At 29.0% G+C, this 19615-nt stretch overlaps 2 protein-coding genes and 2 long non-coding RNA genes across 4 annotated transcripts; 2 read left to right on the top strand and 2 right to left on the bottom strand.

The window, feature by feature from the left end:
• Positions 1 to 4340: 4340 nt before the first annotated feature.
• On the top strand, positions 4341 to 7418 carry LOC133038089 (uncharacterized). Its single transcript, XM_061116135.1, has 9 exons — positions 4341 to 4604; positions 4849 to 4929; positions 5296 to 5364; positions 5428 to 5615; positions 5787 to 5902; positions 6052 to 6161; positions 6284 to 6604; positions 6702 to 7082; positions 7188 to 7418. The coding sequence occupies exons 1-9, from the start codon at positions 4341 to 4343 to the stop codon at positions 7416 to 7418; spliced, it is 1761 nt and encodes a 586-aa protein (XP_060972118.1).
• A 152-nt stretch (positions 7419 to 7570) lies between these two features.
• LOC133038088 (uncharacterized) lies at positions 7571 to 8678 on the top strand. The gene is made up of 3 exons (XM_061116134.1): positions 7571 to 7741; positions 7886 to 8335; positions 8490 to 8678. Exons 1-3 carry the CDS (start codon positions 7592 to 7594, stop codon positions 8676 to 8678), a joined length of 789 nt encoding a protein of 262 aa, XP_060972117.1. The 5' UTR covers positions 7571 to 7591.
• A 376-nt stretch (positions 8679 to 9054) lies between these two features.
• On the bottom strand, positions 9055 to 9860 carry LOC133037774 (uncharacterized). The gene is made up of 2 exons (XR_009687771.1): positions 9775 to 9860; positions 9055 to 9679 (listed from the first exon to the last, which is right to left on the bottom strand). It is a non-coding gene; the product is annotated as an uncharacterized LOC133037774 (long non-coding RNA).
• Positions 9861 to 11650: 1790 nt separating this feature from the next.
• Positions 11651 to 12794, bottom strand: LOC133037773 (uncharacterized). Its single transcript, XR_009687770.1, has 4 exons — positions 12362 to 12794; positions 12101 to 12180; positions 11871 to 11915; positions 11651 to 11779 (listed from the first exon to the last, which is right to left on the bottom strand). It is a non-coding gene; the product is annotated as an uncharacterized LOC133037773 (long non-coding RNA).
• Between the last annotated feature and the right edge of the window lie 6821 nt (positions 12795 to 19615).

Below are 19615 nucleotides of genomic sequence, written 5' to 3'. Positions count from 1 at the left end.
AAATAAATTTTAAAAATAATTGCCTTAGAAATCCACTTTCCTAATCCTCATATTATATATTAAAAAACGATTTTATTAGAAGCTCCTAATTATAGGGAGATATATATATAAATATATATATATATTATATATATTAATTTCAACCCTAAACTATTTAGTCGAATTTGTGAAGATTAATAATGTATAGAGCTTCTGAGTCTTCAATGGTTAATGCTAATGCTATTTCATCACCATCAACATCACAAGGTAATATTTTGATTATTATTATCATTATAATTTATCTAAATTAATTGATTAATAATATATATTTTTTATAATAATATTACATATCGTATTAGTGATCCTTTGTTTGTGAATTTGAAGTATTCAAAATGAAATTATAATCTTCAATATCTATTAACTACAAATCAAATACATGTTTTTAGACTAAATTAAGATTCTCAAATATGATTATTTAAGGATTATTTACACTACATTCAAATTTTTATACTATATTTTTTTTTCAAAAATACTATATCTTTTTTAAAAATATATTGTATATTGCATTAAATTTTCATTGTTGTTCTACTGTTTTTTAATTCTCCCACTGTTATTTTTAGTTGTTCTTGTTTTGTGTTCAACTGTTGTTTTCGTAAAAGTTAACCCAAATTAAAATATTTTTATAGGTTTTCTTATATTTAAGGACAATAATTCTTGATTTTTTAGTATTATTATTCTAAATAAAGATTAATTATAATATAACTTAATTTTTTAGTATTATTCGTATAATTTGAAAACGGAAAATATCCCAAATAATGAATAACTATTTATTTAAAGATATTTGCTTCAATTTAAATAATAAATTACTTTTATTTAAAAATAAATGCTACCGATTTTATTCCCTAAACGATTATATATATATTTACTAGTTTAATAAAATTGTACATTAAATATGTACAAAAATAATATATATATTTCTCATTAATTCTCTCCGACTTTATTTATATAAATATATATATAAATACTACAAATTTTCAAAGTTTTATTTTTAAACCCTAGATACATATAAATATATATTAGACTGAAATTATGTACCCTAATCAATTAAGGGCCATCTAGCGGTTTTACCTGACAAAGGTTTAATTATTAATTATTTTCAAGAAATTGAGGTACGTGTGTGTGTTGATCTTTAAGGTTTTTTTTTTTTGACTAAGATCTTTAAGGTTTTAGTGGTCCGGTTCATGGAATTACAATGAATTAATTTAGTATCATTAAAACTAATATATATTATATACATTCGAATATAGCTAACACTGAAATTTAATTTGTGAGTTTGGTTTTGATTAAAATTATGAGTATAAAATATGGAGTTTCAAATTTGAATGTTTTCAAATTATCTATTTACCATTTTAATTTAATGAAGTAATTTATATTTTCTTTCTTAAATTTTAAATATTTGAATGCTAATTTTTGATAGAAAACTCAATTTTTAAGAAGATGACAATGTCTCTTACTAAAAAGAAACAGAAGACAATCACAGCACACCCAGGTATATCCTCGTTATTCTATTTATATACATATATATGCTCAAAATAATAATACCTTTAATATTCTACTTTCTATTATTTTCTCTATAATTATAAATACTAAATTTTAAAATATTTTTCATACAAGAAAAAAAAAAGTATAGTTAATTTTGATGTATAATATATATTTTATTCTATTTTTTAGATTGGGCTAGATTACCATGCCATCTTCTTGATTTAATTTTGGAAAAATTGGAGTCTTTCAAAGATATTCTACAATTCTATGGTGTGTGTGTTTCATGGAATTCTATAGTAAAACACAATAAAACTAAATGCTTGATGAAGACTTCGCACCAAGTTCCCATGCTTTTGGTTCCTAATAGAAAACAATATACTTGGGATATGTATGATCCAATGACTAATAAGTTCAAAGAAATATCCAAATTACATATACCTTATGATAAGCGTTTTGGAGGATCATCACAAGGATGGCTACTAACTGTGAATCGTGATTTCACGGTTACACTATACAAGCCTTACTCTACAGATCATGATAGTGCAATCATCAATCTTCCGTGTTTGTTTCCTCCAGAAGTTGAAGATGGGGATCTTGAAGGATTGGAAGATATGAGAGAATATTGTGATCAACATATTTACAAAGCGACAATCACTGCAGATCCATTAATAAATCCAAATGATTATATGGTTGTGGTCATTTATTTATATTGTTGGAAAATAGCCACTATAAGTCCCGGGAGAGATAATATTTGGAGAAAAATTGATCCAAATGAAGAAATATTTAGTGATATATTGTTCAATAGCAATAAGTTTTATTTTCTTAATCATAATCATGACACTCTTTCATCTTATGATAGTCGTGAGCCATACTGTGGTACAAAAGTAACTTGGAATCATTCTGACAATTGGTTTGGTATCAAGTCTTATATTGTGAAGTCATTTGAGGGAGATATTTTACAAGTGTTAAGACGTTGTGAATGGAACGATAGTTTTACGATACGACGTACTACAACAGTAAATATTTTTAAATTGGATTTTGTTGATGGAGGAGTAAAAAGGGTTATAGTTAAAAGTCTAGGAGATGTTGCTCTCTTTCTAGGAGATAACTCTTCAATATATGTGCGTGCATCAAACTTTCTTGGATGTAAATCAAATTGCATCTATTTCAGTCATGACACTGATTTAATCTCATACGGTCCTCAGGGATTTCCTTGTGATTGTGGCATCTACAATCTCGAAGATAACAGCTATAAAAAATTTACATTATTATTAGATGATGAAGATTCAACAATAATTTCAAAAATGGAGGCCCAACCACCCATATGGATTCAACCTACCTTGAATTTATGATTTATATTTTTTTTATTATTTAATTAATATTGATATTATTGGCACGACTACTACGCAGGGGTCGACCCAAGTATTAGACAGCGTGGACCATTGCACAAGGCTCCCTCTTTTCCAAGGCCTACTTTCCTTTTTTTTTTTTGTTCTTTTTTTGAAAAAAAGCCTATTTTTCTTTTTTTTCGGGAAATTATAGTAAATAGTCCCAAATCATAAGACTATGTTAATAAATGTTCTCATTTCAAAACTTGTAGCAAATGACTCTTCTAAATTATTTATTATTTATTATTTATATTGTCTTATTCCATATAAAAAAATCAATAATTTTTTTTTTCATATTTTTTTAGAATTAGAAGCAAATTACTTAATGATTATAGTATATCTATATTAGTTTGGTTAAAATATTTTTTATTTGAAACTTATGTCAATTTTTTTTAATTTTTGATGAGCTGTTGTGAGTTGTTGGTATATGGATTTTGTTGTACAATATATTTCTGTTTTGTTTTATAGTATATTATTATTCTTAGATGATATTTATTTTTTATTTTGCTATATATAATAGTAGCATATAATTTTATTAGCATAATACAAATATTTTAATGTATGTATATAATTTTATTATCATAGTACATATATGTAATTATTATTTTTATATATATTTTAATTGTATGATATATATTTATTTTAAATAATATTTAGTTAGTTTCTATTATACTATATACGGTATATAATTTTATTGTCATAGTATATATATTTTAATTGTAATATATAATTTAGTCAGTATAGTGTATATATTAGTAATATAGGTTGTTAACATTATTTACCCTAAATTTAGTATTAAGTAAATTTGTAATAGGATTCTCAGTGAGTGATCTACAATGGGCTCGTATGTATTATGGTTTCCAATTAGAGATTATTATTATTATTCTAAAAGTCAATATATATTATCTTCTATCAAAAATGGGTAACCAAATAACTACCAAAATAAATACGAAAATATCTAAATTATTCAAAAAAAGATATCCAAAACCAAAATATCTTAAATTATTTGTTAAACATATTTCCTTCTATTTTAATAGAAATTTTTACATGAAAAATCCTTTTTACTCTCTTTATTACATTATTACCCTCACACGCCTATTACTACATTTATACTTACAAACTTATTTTTATTACACATTTACCACTTACTCATCATACCATGCATACACGTGTTCTATCCCCATGCATCATCAATCAAATCATACTCTCTTCCCTCTCTTTTTTCATTTTGTTTTGATTTCATTTTCTATTCTTCATTTCTGTTCTCTAAGTTCATTTTGAAATCAAGTAACCTCCATTAACCACTCACAATTTATCACGTTTTTCCCTCTTATTTTTGGTTCATCCACGAATTTTCAACTTCCTCTTAGCCCACGATTTAGCAACTGTTTTTCCCTCTCTGTTTCATTTTTTTTCAATCTTATTTATACCATGGCAATCACTCGGTCATCTTCATCCCCTTCTCCAGTTCTCAAAAAGAAATCAAAAATGGGCAAGAAATCTTTGGCCAACAAATCCAAGGGTAAACGCCCAATCATTGATGATTTTGATTCTGATTTTGAAGCTCCCATGCCGAAGCGTGTGAAACCCACTTCTTCGAAGAAATCGAAGCTGAACTTGGAGGAGTCCTCGCTTCCAGAAATTTCTGGGAAAAAATTTCAGAAACCTGTTACACATTCTGCAGATCGGACTGAGGTTGGTTTTTAGTTTTATTTTCGTTTCCCCCTTTTCTTCCATTTCGCTTTACCTGCATTTTTGGCGTTTCATGATCATTTTGCTTTGTGTGATTTTAGGGTTTCATTTGTGCATTTTGTTTCATGTTTTTAAATTTTTTAGTTATTTATTGTTGCTTTTTATTTTTCCATTTGATTCTGGTCTGGGTGTTGTTATTTAATTTTGTTTTGTTTTCTTTATTTTTAGTGTTTTTTTGTGCTTACAGGTTATGTGTTTTGTTTTCGTTTTTGGTGTTTTCAATCATTCTTCGTTAGTTTCTTTTCAGTTTTTAAATAGTTTGTTACTGGTATGTTTTGATGTGTTTTCGATTTTCATAAGTTTTTGTTGTTTGCTGTTATGTTTTAGATTTCAAAATTATTTTCAAATCTTTGCTCTATATTTTCCTATAGTTGTATATGTTTTTTAGTTTGTTTGTTGTTTTAATATAGTTTTGTTGTTCTTTTTATACTTTGCATTTTTCGATTTCTTTTAGGGTTAGTTGTTTACTGTTTTTTTTATGTTTCCAAACGATTTAAGGTCTTTGCTGTTATTTTCTGTGTAGTTGTTTGCCATTGATAGTTTGTTTTTAGTTTGTTTGTAGTTGTATTACAGTTTTCATACTGTTTAACTCAGGATTTTTAATTTATATTGGCCCTTTTTTGTTATGTTGCAGGTTTGGGACTGTAAATTTAGTCCTTCTGATTTTTACAGATCTAAGTGTGTGTGCACCAGTGTGTATTCTGTGATAAATAATATTAAAAACACTTTATCTGTTAATTTGCTTTCTTTGTTTCGTCAAACTCAGTTTGGGCATTTTCTGGATATGCCTGAGTTTGTTTTTCACCCACAAGTCGTTCATAGTTTACTACTAAGGGAAGTTTTACAGCCTAATCCTAAGGAGTTTTGGGCTAAGGTTGCTGGCCGTTGCATACGGTTTAGTGCCGAAGAATTTTACCTTATTTCTGGTTTAGATTGTTTCGGTGATTGCAACAAGTTGTTGTTTTCACAGGAAACAAATCAATTGGTAGAAACTTGTTTCCGTGGTGTAAAAACTATTGACAACAAAGCCATCGAGGATGCTTTTTTGGGTAGTCGGTGGGGTTTGGATGAGTCTATTGGTTTGAAAATGGCTGTTTTGTATTTCATTCAGTGTTTTCTTCTTAGCAATACTCCTGACAAAGAAGTGTCTAGGTTTGTTCTAGATATAGTTGATAGCGGTCGGTGGGATGAGTATTGTTGGGGTAGGGAATCATTTGAATTGACAATTGACTCATTCAAAGGTAGGATTGAGCATGGTATCATTATGAAAAATAGAAAGGCAGAGAAGGGAGGCCAATATGATGGCTGGTATAGGGCATTGGGATGTCCTTGGGTTTTTACTGTTTGGTTTTATGAATGCTGTCCTGCAATGGTGAACTCTTTCTGTAAGAGAGTTTCATCTTCTATTCCCGTGATTCGAATCGGAGCAACACCATCGTCACCAAAAATCCAACCCTTCGAGACTTGAAGGGCAAGATTTTTGATTTACCTTTGGAGAAGGTACTTTATAGTTTCTTTACTGTTTTTTTCCTGTTTCTTTTCAGTTTAATATTTGTAGTTGTTTTTTGGTTTTTCCAATTGTTTTAATTTTTTTTCATACTATGTTTAATTATGCTGTTCAGTTGAAGATAAAAAACATGCGTCCTACTGATGAAGAGAGGCAGCAGCTTCAACTTGACGGTCTATTTCTCGATGAATCTATTGATGAACGTGGTGTAGTGAAGCAATCCTTCGATGGTGGCTCATCTTCAAAGAAGTCTGATTCAGCAGATATTGATTGGATGAAATCTAAGCTGGAGATGCTCAGTTCGAATCAATCATCATTGGCCGAGGACTTCATTTCGTTGAGGTGTTTTGTTGATTTTAATTTCAAATCTGTAATGACTGTAATTAAGGATATCCAAGAGAAGGTTAATGCCATTCATCGTCGTCCTTCTGACGAGGTATTTATTCTTACTTTATTGTTTAGGTTTTTTTATTTTTTTTTTGTATAGTTTCTTTACTGTTTTATTTAAGTTTTATTTATGTTGGCTGATACAGGGAAAGTCATCGGATGAATTAGTAACTCAAGATTCTGATGATGATCCTGATGATGATGATGATGATGATGATGCCGAGGATGATGACAAGCAATTGCCTGATCCAGAAAATATTGATTCCGACTCCGACGATGGTGGTGAGTTGGTTAAAGTTGGTGGGGATGCTGATGATGCTGACAAGGCTGTTACTGCTGTCCCTTCTGCTGATGTGAATCCTTCTGAGGATGTTGGAGGGAGTGATAAAAATGTTAAGGATGTTGAGAAGCCGAAGGGCGATGAGTCTCGATTGAAGGGGGACGATTTCTTTGATGGGTTGAGCCAGCTTGTAATAGATGATGATCAAGTTGTGTTGGCTGGCTTGGAGGCTGTTGCTAAAATCAATGTAAGTTTACTTTTAATTGTTTTCAAAAAAACTAGGTTTCTTTTTGGTTGCTCTTTAGTTTCTACTATGTTTTGCAACTGTTTTAATGCATTCTTTATTTTTTAGGTCCCCGCACCCAATCCAGATGTTGTTGGTGAAAAGTCAGATGCCATTCATACTGATGAAGAAACTGAGGATACTGTCTCTGATACACCTCTGTTGGATAAGAGGAAGCGTGCTCCGGCCTTGAAATCTCCATTTGTTGATTTCGGGTCCGTCGATGTCGGGAGCACTCCAATGGAGCTTATGTCCTCGTGTTCTCGTCCGCTGGGGATGATAGGGATTTCAAAATGGTGACTTATGTGAAGGGCCTTTATGCTCTTAATGATGCTTTTGCTGATCCCGTATCTACCGAGATTGAGGCAAAATTTGACTCTTGGATTGGTGAAGGATTGCTTAAACATCCTGTGTGACTGTTTTTTATTAAATCGTTTTTGTATTATTTTTTTTCCAGTTTTATTCCTGTTTTAATGCTGTTTTTTTGCTGTTGTAGGCATTATAATTGTTATGAAGACGGCGCAAAGAAATTTACCCCGGGTTTTAGGCTAGGTGTTGATTATGTTGAGGATAAAACTTGGTTTTACCATTTGGCCACATGCGACATGTTTATGAACGACTCGGTAAAGTTTCCAATTTATATTGTACTTATGGTAGTTTGTTTTTAGTTTCTTTATAAATGTTTTTTAGTTTTGATACTACATTTCAGTTTTTTTACAGTTGTTAAACCTTTTCATTTGTGTTTCTGTGTTGTTTTTTTTTCTCAGCATATGAACACCATATTCTATTACCTTCGGAAAAAAGGTAAGTATTCTTCCGCTGTGACGTTGAATTTCGCAACCACTGATTGTCTTTTTGATGATTCCATCCAAGCATTGTACCACAAATTTAACAAGGCCAAGTCAATGAAGACTAAGATGTCACACATTCACGTCGCCCACCCAATTGCGCATTATATCCGAGGTATGCGCATTCCCTGTTCCAAGCCTTGGTATGAAGCCGATCACGTGCTTTTCATCATCAATTTAAGAAGGGAAAGTCATTGGGTTTTTGGGCGTCTTGACGTGCACGAAAGGACGTTATTTCTGTACAATTCTTTGAGAACCGCGAAGATGAATGCCGCAGCTAGGAATGCGATGAAGGCTTATTCCGTGTTGTTGCCTTTGTTTTTCGATTTACTTGGGTTACGGAAGAATAGAGCACAAGTTCTCGCCTCGGTTCGACCCTACTGACTCCATTCGTAATCGTGGAGCTTAGTGGTCTTGCGTCTCGACGAGAAGAAGTGAGTGTTTCTTTTAAGTTTCTTTTATGTTGTTTTTTAGTTTCTAACTGTTTATTTTTTCTCTATGTTTTTTAACGGTGATTGTGGAGCATATGTTGTCGCCTTTGCCGAATTCTTTATACACGGAAAGGATGTCCCCGTACTTTGACATCGAAGTTTATCGAACCCGACTTGCTGCACTTTTCTACTCGTACGGACAAAGGAAAATTGACGAAAGTATTGATAGCGAGGATGAGAAGCAATCCAAGTCTTCTAAGGCATCTAAATTGAAGAAATAGGAACTTTTATTTTGGTGGCTTTATTATGTTATTTGTTGAATCTATTTACTTGACAAGTTTTAGTGTTGTTGTTTCAATGTAGGTATTATATTTGATTTTATACTATGTAGCTGGTTTAAAACTTTTAGGATATTTGACATTCACTACTTATAATATCTTTATTGTATAGGTTTGTATTTCCCAAAGTTTTGTGGTTTTTTAATTGTTCAAGTTCATATATAGGGTCGCACAACTATTGAGAAACTATTAACCAACTAAATACAAACTATGTTTTCATTTTTCCTAAATAGTGCTATGAATGTATATTTATTCTTCGTATTCCGTTAACTATTTTCCCTTATTCAAGTTATGTTTTATCAATTATTGACTGACTGCCTTTAAAACTGTAAACAATAAGTCATTCCGGTACTTAATATTTTACAAAGGGTCGCAACTGTAACAAAACGATTTTGAAACTATTAAAAAACTGTTTCAAATTTCATAAAAATGAAATCCCATGTATTTAGAGCATCACAGATCAACCTGTTTGAATTTGCACACAAAATTAAACAATTCAAATATTTCATATGTATCTATTTTATTGCTTGATTGTTGCATGTCTTTCGATTGTGTCCGTGTTGTCCACATTTGCCGCACCTGTTATGTTTTTTTGTATCCCATTCAGATAAAAACCTTCGTTTCCTTGGTCTTCCAGATCTTATTTTTTGGTTTGGTGGCAGAACAATGATATCTTTTATGTTTTGTGGCACATCCCAAGTTGTGTGATTGTGTACCGGATATGTTGAGCCGCTGTATGTTTCAAGCCATGTTCGCGTGGTGTAATAACCCGAACAGTAGTTGTAAACATTCAAGTTCATCTCTTTTATAACAGCAAGCGCATGAGCACACGGTAACTCATCAAGTTGGAATCTGTTGCAACTGCACGTTTTCTCCTTGAGGTTGATGACCCATGATCTGGTTAGTTCAATGACTTCGAACATGGTCTCGTTTATTGGTTTTACCTGCGGATTAAGTGTGAAACTGTTAATATGTATGACAACGAAAAACAAACTATAAAGAAACTGAAATGCAACTAAAATAATTAACATGTCATTACATTTTCTGTCAATGATTCCACAAAGTTGTCGACTAATTTCTTTTCTGCTGTAGGTGTTAAAAATGTTGTTGTTTTCTGTGCTTTTTCTGTTTGTGTATGTCCATTGTTGAATCAATGCTCTCAATGACTCCATCGTTGTTGTGATTGGTAGCTCTCTAGTCGCCAAGTTTGTCGCATTTAGAGATTCAAGAATGTTTGAAGTCATAGTTGAATACCTGTTGTTTTTGCAGTGGTATCTTGACCATTTGTGGTATCCAACTTGTTGTAAATATGGTCTTACACGGATGTCCAAGCTGTCCAACTCGCTCATATGGTATTCAAATTTCCTCTCCGTGTATGCTCGGCTGCAGCGAAGAATGGTTTATCCAAACTTGCTTGCATTCTTCTTGAAGGTTGCTTTTAGGTTGCTTAACAGTGTGGTATACACAATAGCAATGTGTGATTTCGGAAAGACTTGACAAGCTGCCTTACTTATGCTCTCATGTCTATCTGAGATCAAGCACTGTTCCTCTCTAATCCCATATGTTTCTCTCACTTTTGTGAAAAACCATTGCCATGAGTTGTTGTTTTCCGAATCCACAAAAAAAAGCTAGTGGAAAAATGTGCCCATTTGCATCCCGTGTACAAGCAGAGAGCGTGTACCTCCATATGTTGATTTAAGGAAAGTTCCGTCAACAACTATTATAGGTTTGCATTTCTTCCATCCTTTTATTGATGCATCCAAGGCGACAAACAAGTACTTGAAGCCGTTGTCATCCTCTCGTTTCCATGTCCACTATTGTTCCGGGATTAGTTTTTTGCAACATGTGCAAAAAACCGGCAAAGAACTCCGTATGATTCGTTGGCTTTTCCTCGTAATTCTTCTTGCGCGTGCTCTTTGCTTCTCCATGCTTTCATGTAGTTCATTCTGACCCCATACTTGTGTTTCATTTCTCCTCTGATGTCTTGTGGCGTTTGAGTTGTTTTTATGTTGGTGAACCGTGGCTTGATGTAGTTTCCAATCAATTTCGTTGTAGCTTGTCTCTTGTCGGCAAATCTGATGTTTAGATCACAAGTGTGTATCACCTTTCGTCGTACTTTCGAATGATGAATGACTTTGTTGGCCGTTTCGGATGCCGTTAGTGCCCACTTGCATTTTGGATCCAAACAACAAATCTTGTATGTTTTTGCACATGATTTTTTAACTCTGAATTGGAAGTTGTTCCTAATTGCATAGAAACCAAGCACGCTCTGCAGTGTTTCTTTGTCTTTGTATATTTGTGCTTCTTCTATTTCTGGATGATGCGGATCCGTGATTAGTAGTTCGTCATAATCTGTGATTTCTGGTTCCTTTTTTCTGTTGTTTTCCAGTTGCTCAACCATTTCCTCTGCCACAAGTTTTGCATAGTCCATGAAGTCAAAACTTTCTTCCCCAAATTCCGGTACTCTTGCTTCAATTATATGTTGTTGATTTGTTGAGTCTTCTGTTGTTGCTGCATTGTATTCGATTGGTTGGAAGGCGCTTCTATGTGTAATTAATGAATTGTCATTTCCAAAGAATGTTGCATCGATGGTTGTTGTTGGGTTGTTGATGACATTCACACACATTGGGTATGTTGTGAAGTCGGGGTCTTTCAGTTTGAGTTGTATGTAGAAATGCAGGCTTTGATCATCCTTTATCCTCAATGGTTGGTATCCTTCCTTCACTTGATATTTCAGTTGCAAAACAGTGTTTTCTTGGTTGCATTCCAGGACATCTTTCAGTTTCTGTTGCAAATCTTCATAGTTACAATTGGCAGAAATGTAGTGTCCACTGGCTTCATAATTTTCATAATTCATTCGATCATCGAATTTTCCATTGTAGAAGACTAGGAATGGAATGTCTTTCCTTTCCCCGTGTTTTTGCAATTGTTATTAGTCCGAGGCAACGAATTTTAAAACTGGTTTTATTATGTTATGAAATAGAGTACAAACTTACTACTATCTCTGTTCCTTTGTTCAAGCATTGTGTTTCCTGTCCAGATTCCTGATTTTGCCATTTTTTTGGTAGTTAATAAACTACAAAGAAACGAGAATAAAACTATTAAGAAACTTCATTTAAATTTTGGGAAACTAACCATTTCTCAAACTGTTCTGTACTCTATCTTTTCCACAATAAATTCCTGCAAAAAAACGTAATGAAACTATTATTAAATGATTATGCAACTGTAAACCAACTGAAAAACAACGATTTTATCCCCAAAATTACATAGTTATAACGCATTGTCATTTTTCATCATGTTTATTCGAATCAGATCGATTTACAACTATTATAAAACTAATTTGCTACCATTAACATATATCTTACCTTGTGCATATGCTAGCTCTTGGTACTTGTCATATAACACTTCTTCATGATTTCGAAACCATTTTCAAACGATAATGCAACTGTAAGCCAACGCAAAAAAAAAATGAAACGAAGTTATTAGTATCCCTTGTTTCCTTAATCATAATCAGTTCTTGTTTATTGGTTTTTACCATATGTATTGCCTGTTGCACACCATTGAATCAACCAGAATGCAACTAAAAATGCTGTGTATCATTGTTGAAAAAAAAATTCAGTTCATACCTTTTTTTTTGGATTTGAGGGGGAGCTCCAGATCTGTTCAATACAGATTTACATTGCTTCAATCTGAATTTTCGACGATCGTTTGAGTGATATTGCACTATAAAAACCGAAATCAAATGTTGAAATTCAGTTTCTCCACGGTTGTCCTGCTCTTTTTTTTAAAAAAATTTCTGTTTAGATCGTTGGATTTGTTCGATTCCTATTGAAATTCGACGGGATTTACAGTTGTTTTACGTTCGATCTGGTTTCATTCTGGTTGCGTGGCCGACTGCATCGATGGAGCTTCATTCATCCTCTCCGTTTGTGACGTGCGGCTGAAGGTAAGGGCAAGTGGTATTTTTGTAATATTTTCATTTTGGGCTGTACAAATGTTGATTGGGCCGGCCCACAGTATTGTTGTAATATTTTACCATTTTTAGAATATTCCTGTTTTTTTCCCATTTTAATAATAATAAATTCATTTCAAAATTAATGTCCACTTTCCTAATCCTCATCAAATATATTAAAAAACGATTTTATATCTATCTATATAAATATATATATACTAGGTTATCGTTACGTGCCAAACCACGTACTATTAGTTTTATTTAATATTTTAATTTTTTATTTTAATTAATAATTAAAATAGTATAATTATTTGATCGATTTGTTTTAAAAAAATAAAATATGTGTCAGTATATTTAGTAAGTAAAACATAATTGTATTATAATAATGTATGTTATTAATAGTAAAATGTTACATTAATCTTCTAATTGAAAAAAGTTCAATTATCTCATTTCATATCTAATAATAGCTACACAACTATATATTTATAGACTTTCACATTCTTTGTAAATTACTAATAAGCACCAATAATATTTTCATATTCTAATATTTTTCAACCTTCTCCTCTTGGTGGTAAAATTAAAATAAACTAAAAATAATCACAAACATATAAGGTAAATATCTATATTTTTCTTTTTTTTTTTTTAAAAAAATTATTAATATTCTCCTAAGATAGGTTTGTTAGAGAGATATGTGGCTAAGATGATTTTTTTTAATTTAAAAAGAGATTATTAACATTTAAAAGATTTTTTAATTTTTTAGGTTTATTTGTTAACGGGAGATCAAACTTAATCGTTAAATTTAACAAAATATTATTTTATTTTTAAGTATATTCTGTTAAACTAAGAATTGCCGTTAGATAAGCACTTTTAGATATACTAGCAAAAAATTACGTGCGAGGCACGTATACTAAATTTATGCTAGTTTTTTTCTATGTTATTTGAAAGTAATACAATTAAAAATTAAAGAAAAAATATTATTAATTATTAAGTGAGATTAGTATTATGTGTATCTAAATATTATATTTTATAATATTGTCAATTAAAAGTGAATACTGAATGCAATATATTAGTGTTTAAGAAAGCTTGATGATTTAAATATGTTCTTAAGTTAATCCAAAAATAAATTAAAAATTGATGTTCCAATACTTAAAGAAACATTACTTAAATGGGTGTAAGATAAAAAGAAAATTAAAAATCAATCTCTAAATTACTAATAATTGAAGATAGCATTTGTCTAAAAATTGTAGATAAGAAAACTAATGATAGTCATTGGTGGATTTCAATCTTCATTTGCTTCGATAGAGACAATAGTGTAATTTTTGTATTTTGCACTTTTCATTCTAGCCGGGTCCGCATATATCTGGATTGTCTATTTTTTCGTTGATAAATTGAATATGGTAGTGTCGACAAAAAGTGAAAACCATGTTTAACAAAAAGTGATAGTATTCTATAACAAAATACTATTAAATTATTTTAAAATACTATATTTTATTAAAATAAAACTTTATGCGATTAAAATTTCATATTTATCTTTACTCAAAAAGAAAAAAAAATGATTAAAAAAATGAAAAGTTTCTATTATTATCTCCACTGCCTTTCTAGATGTGAATAATGGTCTCCTGTTTCTTCCATATTCTTCTTTATTTTTTGTAAATTGTGTTTGCAACATATATGTAAATTATTACGTAACTTTAAAAAACTTTGCTCCTGGAAACTAATGCATATGTCGAGCACTTAGAATCATTTATTAGCTGTAAACTTTGTTGGTTTTTTTTCGCCATTGATGCTTGGTTTTGTGAACTTTGATAAAAGTCACGCTTCTTTTTTATTATTATTATTACTTATATAGTTTGTTATTAAGTTGTGAAGAAGAAAAAAGAGAAGCGCGGATTGGAATATTATATGTGAGCCCATGGGAATGTCCAAATTGTAATAGGAAAAGGAATACAATAAATAATTAAAGAAAACCTAATCGTAGATGTACAACAGCAAAAACCCAATCGTATTTTTTTTTTGGATTTAATGAGATTTATTTTATTATATATAAATGAAAAGTGACTTATGGATTTCTCATAAACTATTTTATTTTTAATATAAATAAAAAGTAAATACCGAATGCAGTATATTAGTGTTTAAAAAAGCTTGATAATTTAAATATGTTCTTAAGTTAATCCAAAAATAAACTAAAAATTGATGTTCAAATACTTAAGGAAACACAATGTGTGTAAGATAAAAAGAAAATTAAAAATTAATCTCTAAATTATTGATAATTGAAGATAACATTTGCTTCGACAGAGACAATAGTATAATTTTTTATTTTACACTTTTCATTCTAACCGAGTCTGCATATAACTGGATTGTCCATTTTTTTTGTGTATAAATCGAATATGGTAGTGTCAACAAAGCGGCGATGTTCCTACAAATAGTTATTTATTTTCATTTAAGATGATTAGACATGGTGTGCATAATTAATTTAATTAAAAAAAATTACTTATGAAAGACAAGTAAAGTTATTTTATTTCTTTAAAACTACACCTCTGCAGTATAATCCATTAATTGGACACCAGTACACGGAAATATTTTTTCCAGTGAAAAAAAAAAAATTAGAAAATTAATTTTCTTTTTTCTTAAGATAAAACGAAATTAGGGTAAGTAATTTTTTTTGTTTTGATATTATTTTTATAATTATTTTTTAAGATCATCAAAAAAAGTTTTAAAAAATATCAGTGTATATTTTTGTAATGGATAATTTTATGATTTTTTTTTACTCATGTGGACCCAACGCGCATGGATAATTCAGTTTCTTTTTGTTATTTCATATTAGAGAGAGTGAAAAAAAAAGCTATATATTATTTCAAAAAAAAAAAGCTATATATTATATTTATTAACTATCCTTTCGAAGATAGAAAAGAAAAAAGGATTGTATATGAATATACTGCATAGTAAAACACATTAAGCTAATTAAACGTATTTTTTATAAGATCAAATTTTTAACATAATCCAAATATAGAATATAACAACATATTTTTTGATGTGAAGGTTAAACATAACAAATGACATAGTTTAGTCTCCGTATAACACAACAACGATGTGAGCTCATTAATTTTGATAGAAACAATGCAGATTTGAAAAGATTCAATAAGGAGACAAAAATCCCAAAATGTTAGAAAATGAAAAATTAATCTTAAAAATTGGGGGATGATTTACGAATAAAAAGAAGACCCAATTGGATCATAACCTGAAATCGGGGGACGATTTGGTAAAAAAAAAATCCATTTATAATTCGTTCTTTTCCTGATTCTCTCAACAAACTAATTGTATGTGCGGTTTAAGGTTCAATTTATTTTATATATATACTAGGGAACTAAGCCGCGCTTCGCGCGGTGTTGTCCAACTTTTATAATTTTTTTTGTATATATATCATATTAAATGATATAATTTAAAATATAACATTTTCACGTGTATATTATAAACAAATAATAGTGTTGAAAGTAAAAATATAATTTGCTATTTTAAAATATATAAAAAAAGTGAAGATTTTGTGACAAATATTAGCGTTATAATTATTAAAAAAAAAATAAAATTTATTTTATGATTATTTTTTCGTATTTTTTATTTCATAAATTTATATTCTAATAAATAGTTGTTAATATTTTTACTAAATGAGTAAAAATATTAAAAATTATGATCATTTGTTATTTTCTAATTATTTTTAAATTTAAATAAAATAATTTTTAAATTCTTATTCTATCACCTTAATTTTCTTATTGATTCATTTAATTATTATAAGATATTATTATTAATTACTATAAAAAAAAAGGTGATTATATATTCATTAATTTAATTATAATTAGATCTATTATATCATTATTTATACTTTATAGTTGTACATAATTTTTTTAGTTAGTATATCAAACGTCACTTAGAAAAGAAATTTATAAAAAAATATGTAAAAAAAAAATAATAAAGAAAAAGGAATTTTAAAATAATAGGATGTTGCGTTTAAAAAAAATAATAAATAATAGGATGATGCCTCGCATTTTTCTGACCATATATTTTCGAACAAAAGTTAGTGTAAGAATACTTTATTTATAGTTTAGAAATATATTAATTATGTAGTTCTTAATCCATATAGGATTTTTACAAATAATAATAATAATAAATTTTACTAAGAAGTCATATTTTTCAACATCTACAAATATATAAAATAAACTAAATTAACTAAAATTCTTTTAATAGTAAAAATGGATCAAAATAAAGAAGGATGTCACCTCATTTTCTTTAGTGTTTTCTTTTATATTTATATATAGATATAGATGATTTATTTATTAAAAAATGATTTTTTTTCAATTTAAAATATTTTACAAAGATTAAAAAATGAAAAAATATGTGTAAATAAATAATATCTGTTATTCACATATTTGATGAAATATATATAACTTAAAAGTTTAACATTCACAAAGTCTCATGTCACATAAGTATATATAAAAAATATATATTTAAGGTGTCTTATTATTCTAATAAATATCATATATAAATAAATCATTATAGTTTTAACTATTTAAATAAAATTAAAATAAATAATTATAAGAGATTAATTTTTATATGAAAAACAAAATTAAATGATTTTTTTATAATTATTTATAACCTACATAGATAAAATTAAATAGTTTTGAAACAATGTGGGACTTTTAGTTTGTTTGTGTGGTTTGGTTTTAAAAAAAAAAAATAGGAAAATATGTTAGAAAATAAGAAAAATAGGAAGAAAAAATTATAAAATGACACATAAACTCTTATTGTGCTTTCTTTTGTTAAAATAATTTATATATTTTCTGTCCATATTTTTTTTGAATAAAAGTTAGTGTAAGAATACTTTGTTTATAGTTTAGAAGTATATTAATTATGTAGTTCTTAATTCATGTGAGATTTTCACAAATAATAATAATAATAATAATAATAATAAATTACTAAGAAGTCATATTTCTCAATATCTATAAATATATAAAATAAACTAAATTTACTAAAATTCTTTTTATAGTAAAAATGGATTAAAATATTGTAGGATGCCACCTCAATTTCTTTAGTGTTTTCTTTTATATACATATTGATGTATTTGTTAAAAACTGATTTTTTTTTTTTAATTTTAAATATTTTGCAAAGATTGAAAAATGTAAAAATATGTGTAAATAAATAATATCTATCATTTACATATTTGATGAAATATATATAACTTAAAAGTTTAACATTCATAATAGTCTTATATCAAAGAAGTATATATAAAAAAGATATATTTAAGGTGTCTTATTATACTAATAAATATCATTTATTAATATATTAATATAGTTGTAATTATTAAATAAAATTAAAATAAAGAATTATAAGAAAATAATTTTTATACGAAAAAATAATTGAATGATTTTTTTTATAATTATTTTAAAATTAACAAAGATTGAAAAATGCAAAAATATATTCGGCATTCACTTTAAAAAAATTACAATGGGCAAGATTAAGTTCACCAATCACCCACATAGAAAATAATTACTATATTTTTTATATGAAAAAGTTAATTAAAGATCTTTTTTTATAATTATTTTAAACTTGACAAATATTGAGAAGTACTGTAACGCCCCGATATTTTGCCTTATTTTACAAAAATACTATTTTCATGCATAATTTGAAAAGATAAAAAAAATAATTTAAATACAACAGTGGATTTTAAAAAAAATCAAAATGCAACAGAGAAGGATCCTTCATTTGTAAAACAAGATACAGTAAGTAAATAATTTTAAATAATGCATTTCCACTGTGTTAGATTTATCAACTGCTTAAAATAAAACTAAGGCACCACCGGCGTTCTAGATCGTTTGTCCGCCCGTAGCCGCTCACAGTATACGTACTGGAACTGACCCTGCTCACTATACATACTTCCCTGTCTAATACCTGTAGGGGGAAAGTAAGGGGGGGTGAGCTAAAAGCTCAGTAAGGAAATGCTTATCAAACAATACCATATAATATCACACATACCATTAATGTAATTATTAAGTTTTAGCAATATCATACATGCTCTTTTATAACTATAACCAAATAACTGTACATATGGAAACCTTTATCATACAAGTCTATACTATTTGTTCACACCGTACACATATACAGAGATCATAACTCCAGCATCATACTCATAACATAATCATATCAATACTATAAATAATAATGTCATTATCACAACATTGGCATATCATAGCCATTACTTACATAACCCGGGCCTAGCCTGACCCTACAATATCCTGGGCCTAATCTGCCCATATAATAACATGGGCCTATGCAGCCCTACCATTGTTATAGGATAGGGTATCTCTATATTCAACAGTAACATCACTGTATCATACCCACCATAACAATCTCATACACGACTCAGTAAAATGCAGGGTAGGGTATCTCTACATTCAACGGCCTTATCCCGTATCATACCCCACCATGGTCCCCCACTTTACCTGAGACGTTAGCATACAACATACAACATATAACATGCAACATACAAATACATCATACAACACACAACCTGAAACATACAAATACAACATACAACATATACAAGTCATACAACCATAATCTATGTATCAATTCACAAAGTCATATTGTGTCCATACCACACATTCTCAGTACCATATACATATTCATAAAAACAAATCATAAGTCATATTTCAATACATAAAGAATTTAAATTTATGCAGATAAACACATACAAAACTATCTAATTTCCTTACCTCAAATCCCGCTGCTTAAACTTGTTATCTCGTCACTACTACCTATAATAACACATGGGTCAAGGCCCTAACATTAAAATTCACACTCTTACAGTACAGCAGAAAGAATACTATTTTTGACCAATAACTACACGAATTCAGTAAAAGTTTCCTTCATAAAAATT

This window comes from Cannabis sativa, chromosome 5 (assembly GCF_029168945.1).
Source record: "Cannabis sativa cultivar Pink pepper isolate KNU-18-1 chromosome 5, ASM2916894v1, whole genome shotgun sequence".
Taxonomy (NCBI): domain Eukaryota; kingdom Viridiplantae; phylum Streptophyta; class Magnoliopsida; order Rosales; family Cannabaceae; genus Cannabis; species Cannabis sativa.
The sequence above is the reverse complement of the archived record's forward strand: the minus strand, read 5'-3'. Positions and strand labels throughout refer to the sequence as shown.

Coding starts and splice junctions, on each gene's coding strand:
- LOC133038088 (XM_061116134.1), top strand. CDS start 7,592: ATGCTGTTTTTTTGCTGTTGTAGGCATTATAATTGTTATGAAGACGGC. Junction 7,742..7,885: donor ACATGTTTATGAACGACTCG/GTAAAGTTTCCA, acceptor TTTTTTTCTCAG/CATATGAACACCATATTCTA. Junction 8,336..8,489: donor GAGCACAAGTTCTCGCCTCG/GTTCGACCCTAC, acceptor GTGATTGTGGAG/CATATGTTGTCGCCTTTGCC.
- LOC133038089 (XM_061116135.1), top strand. CDS start 4,341: ATGGCAATCACTCGGTCATCTTCATCCCCTTCTCCAGTTCTCAAAAAG. Junction 4,605..4,848: donor ATTCTGCAGATCGGACTGAG/GTTGGTTTTTAG, acceptor TTGTGCTTACAG/GTTATGTGTTTTGTTTTCGT. Junction 6,162..6,283: donor TTGATTTACCTTTGGAGAAG/GTACTTTATAGT, acceptor TATGCTGTTCAG/TTGAAGATAAAAAACATGCG.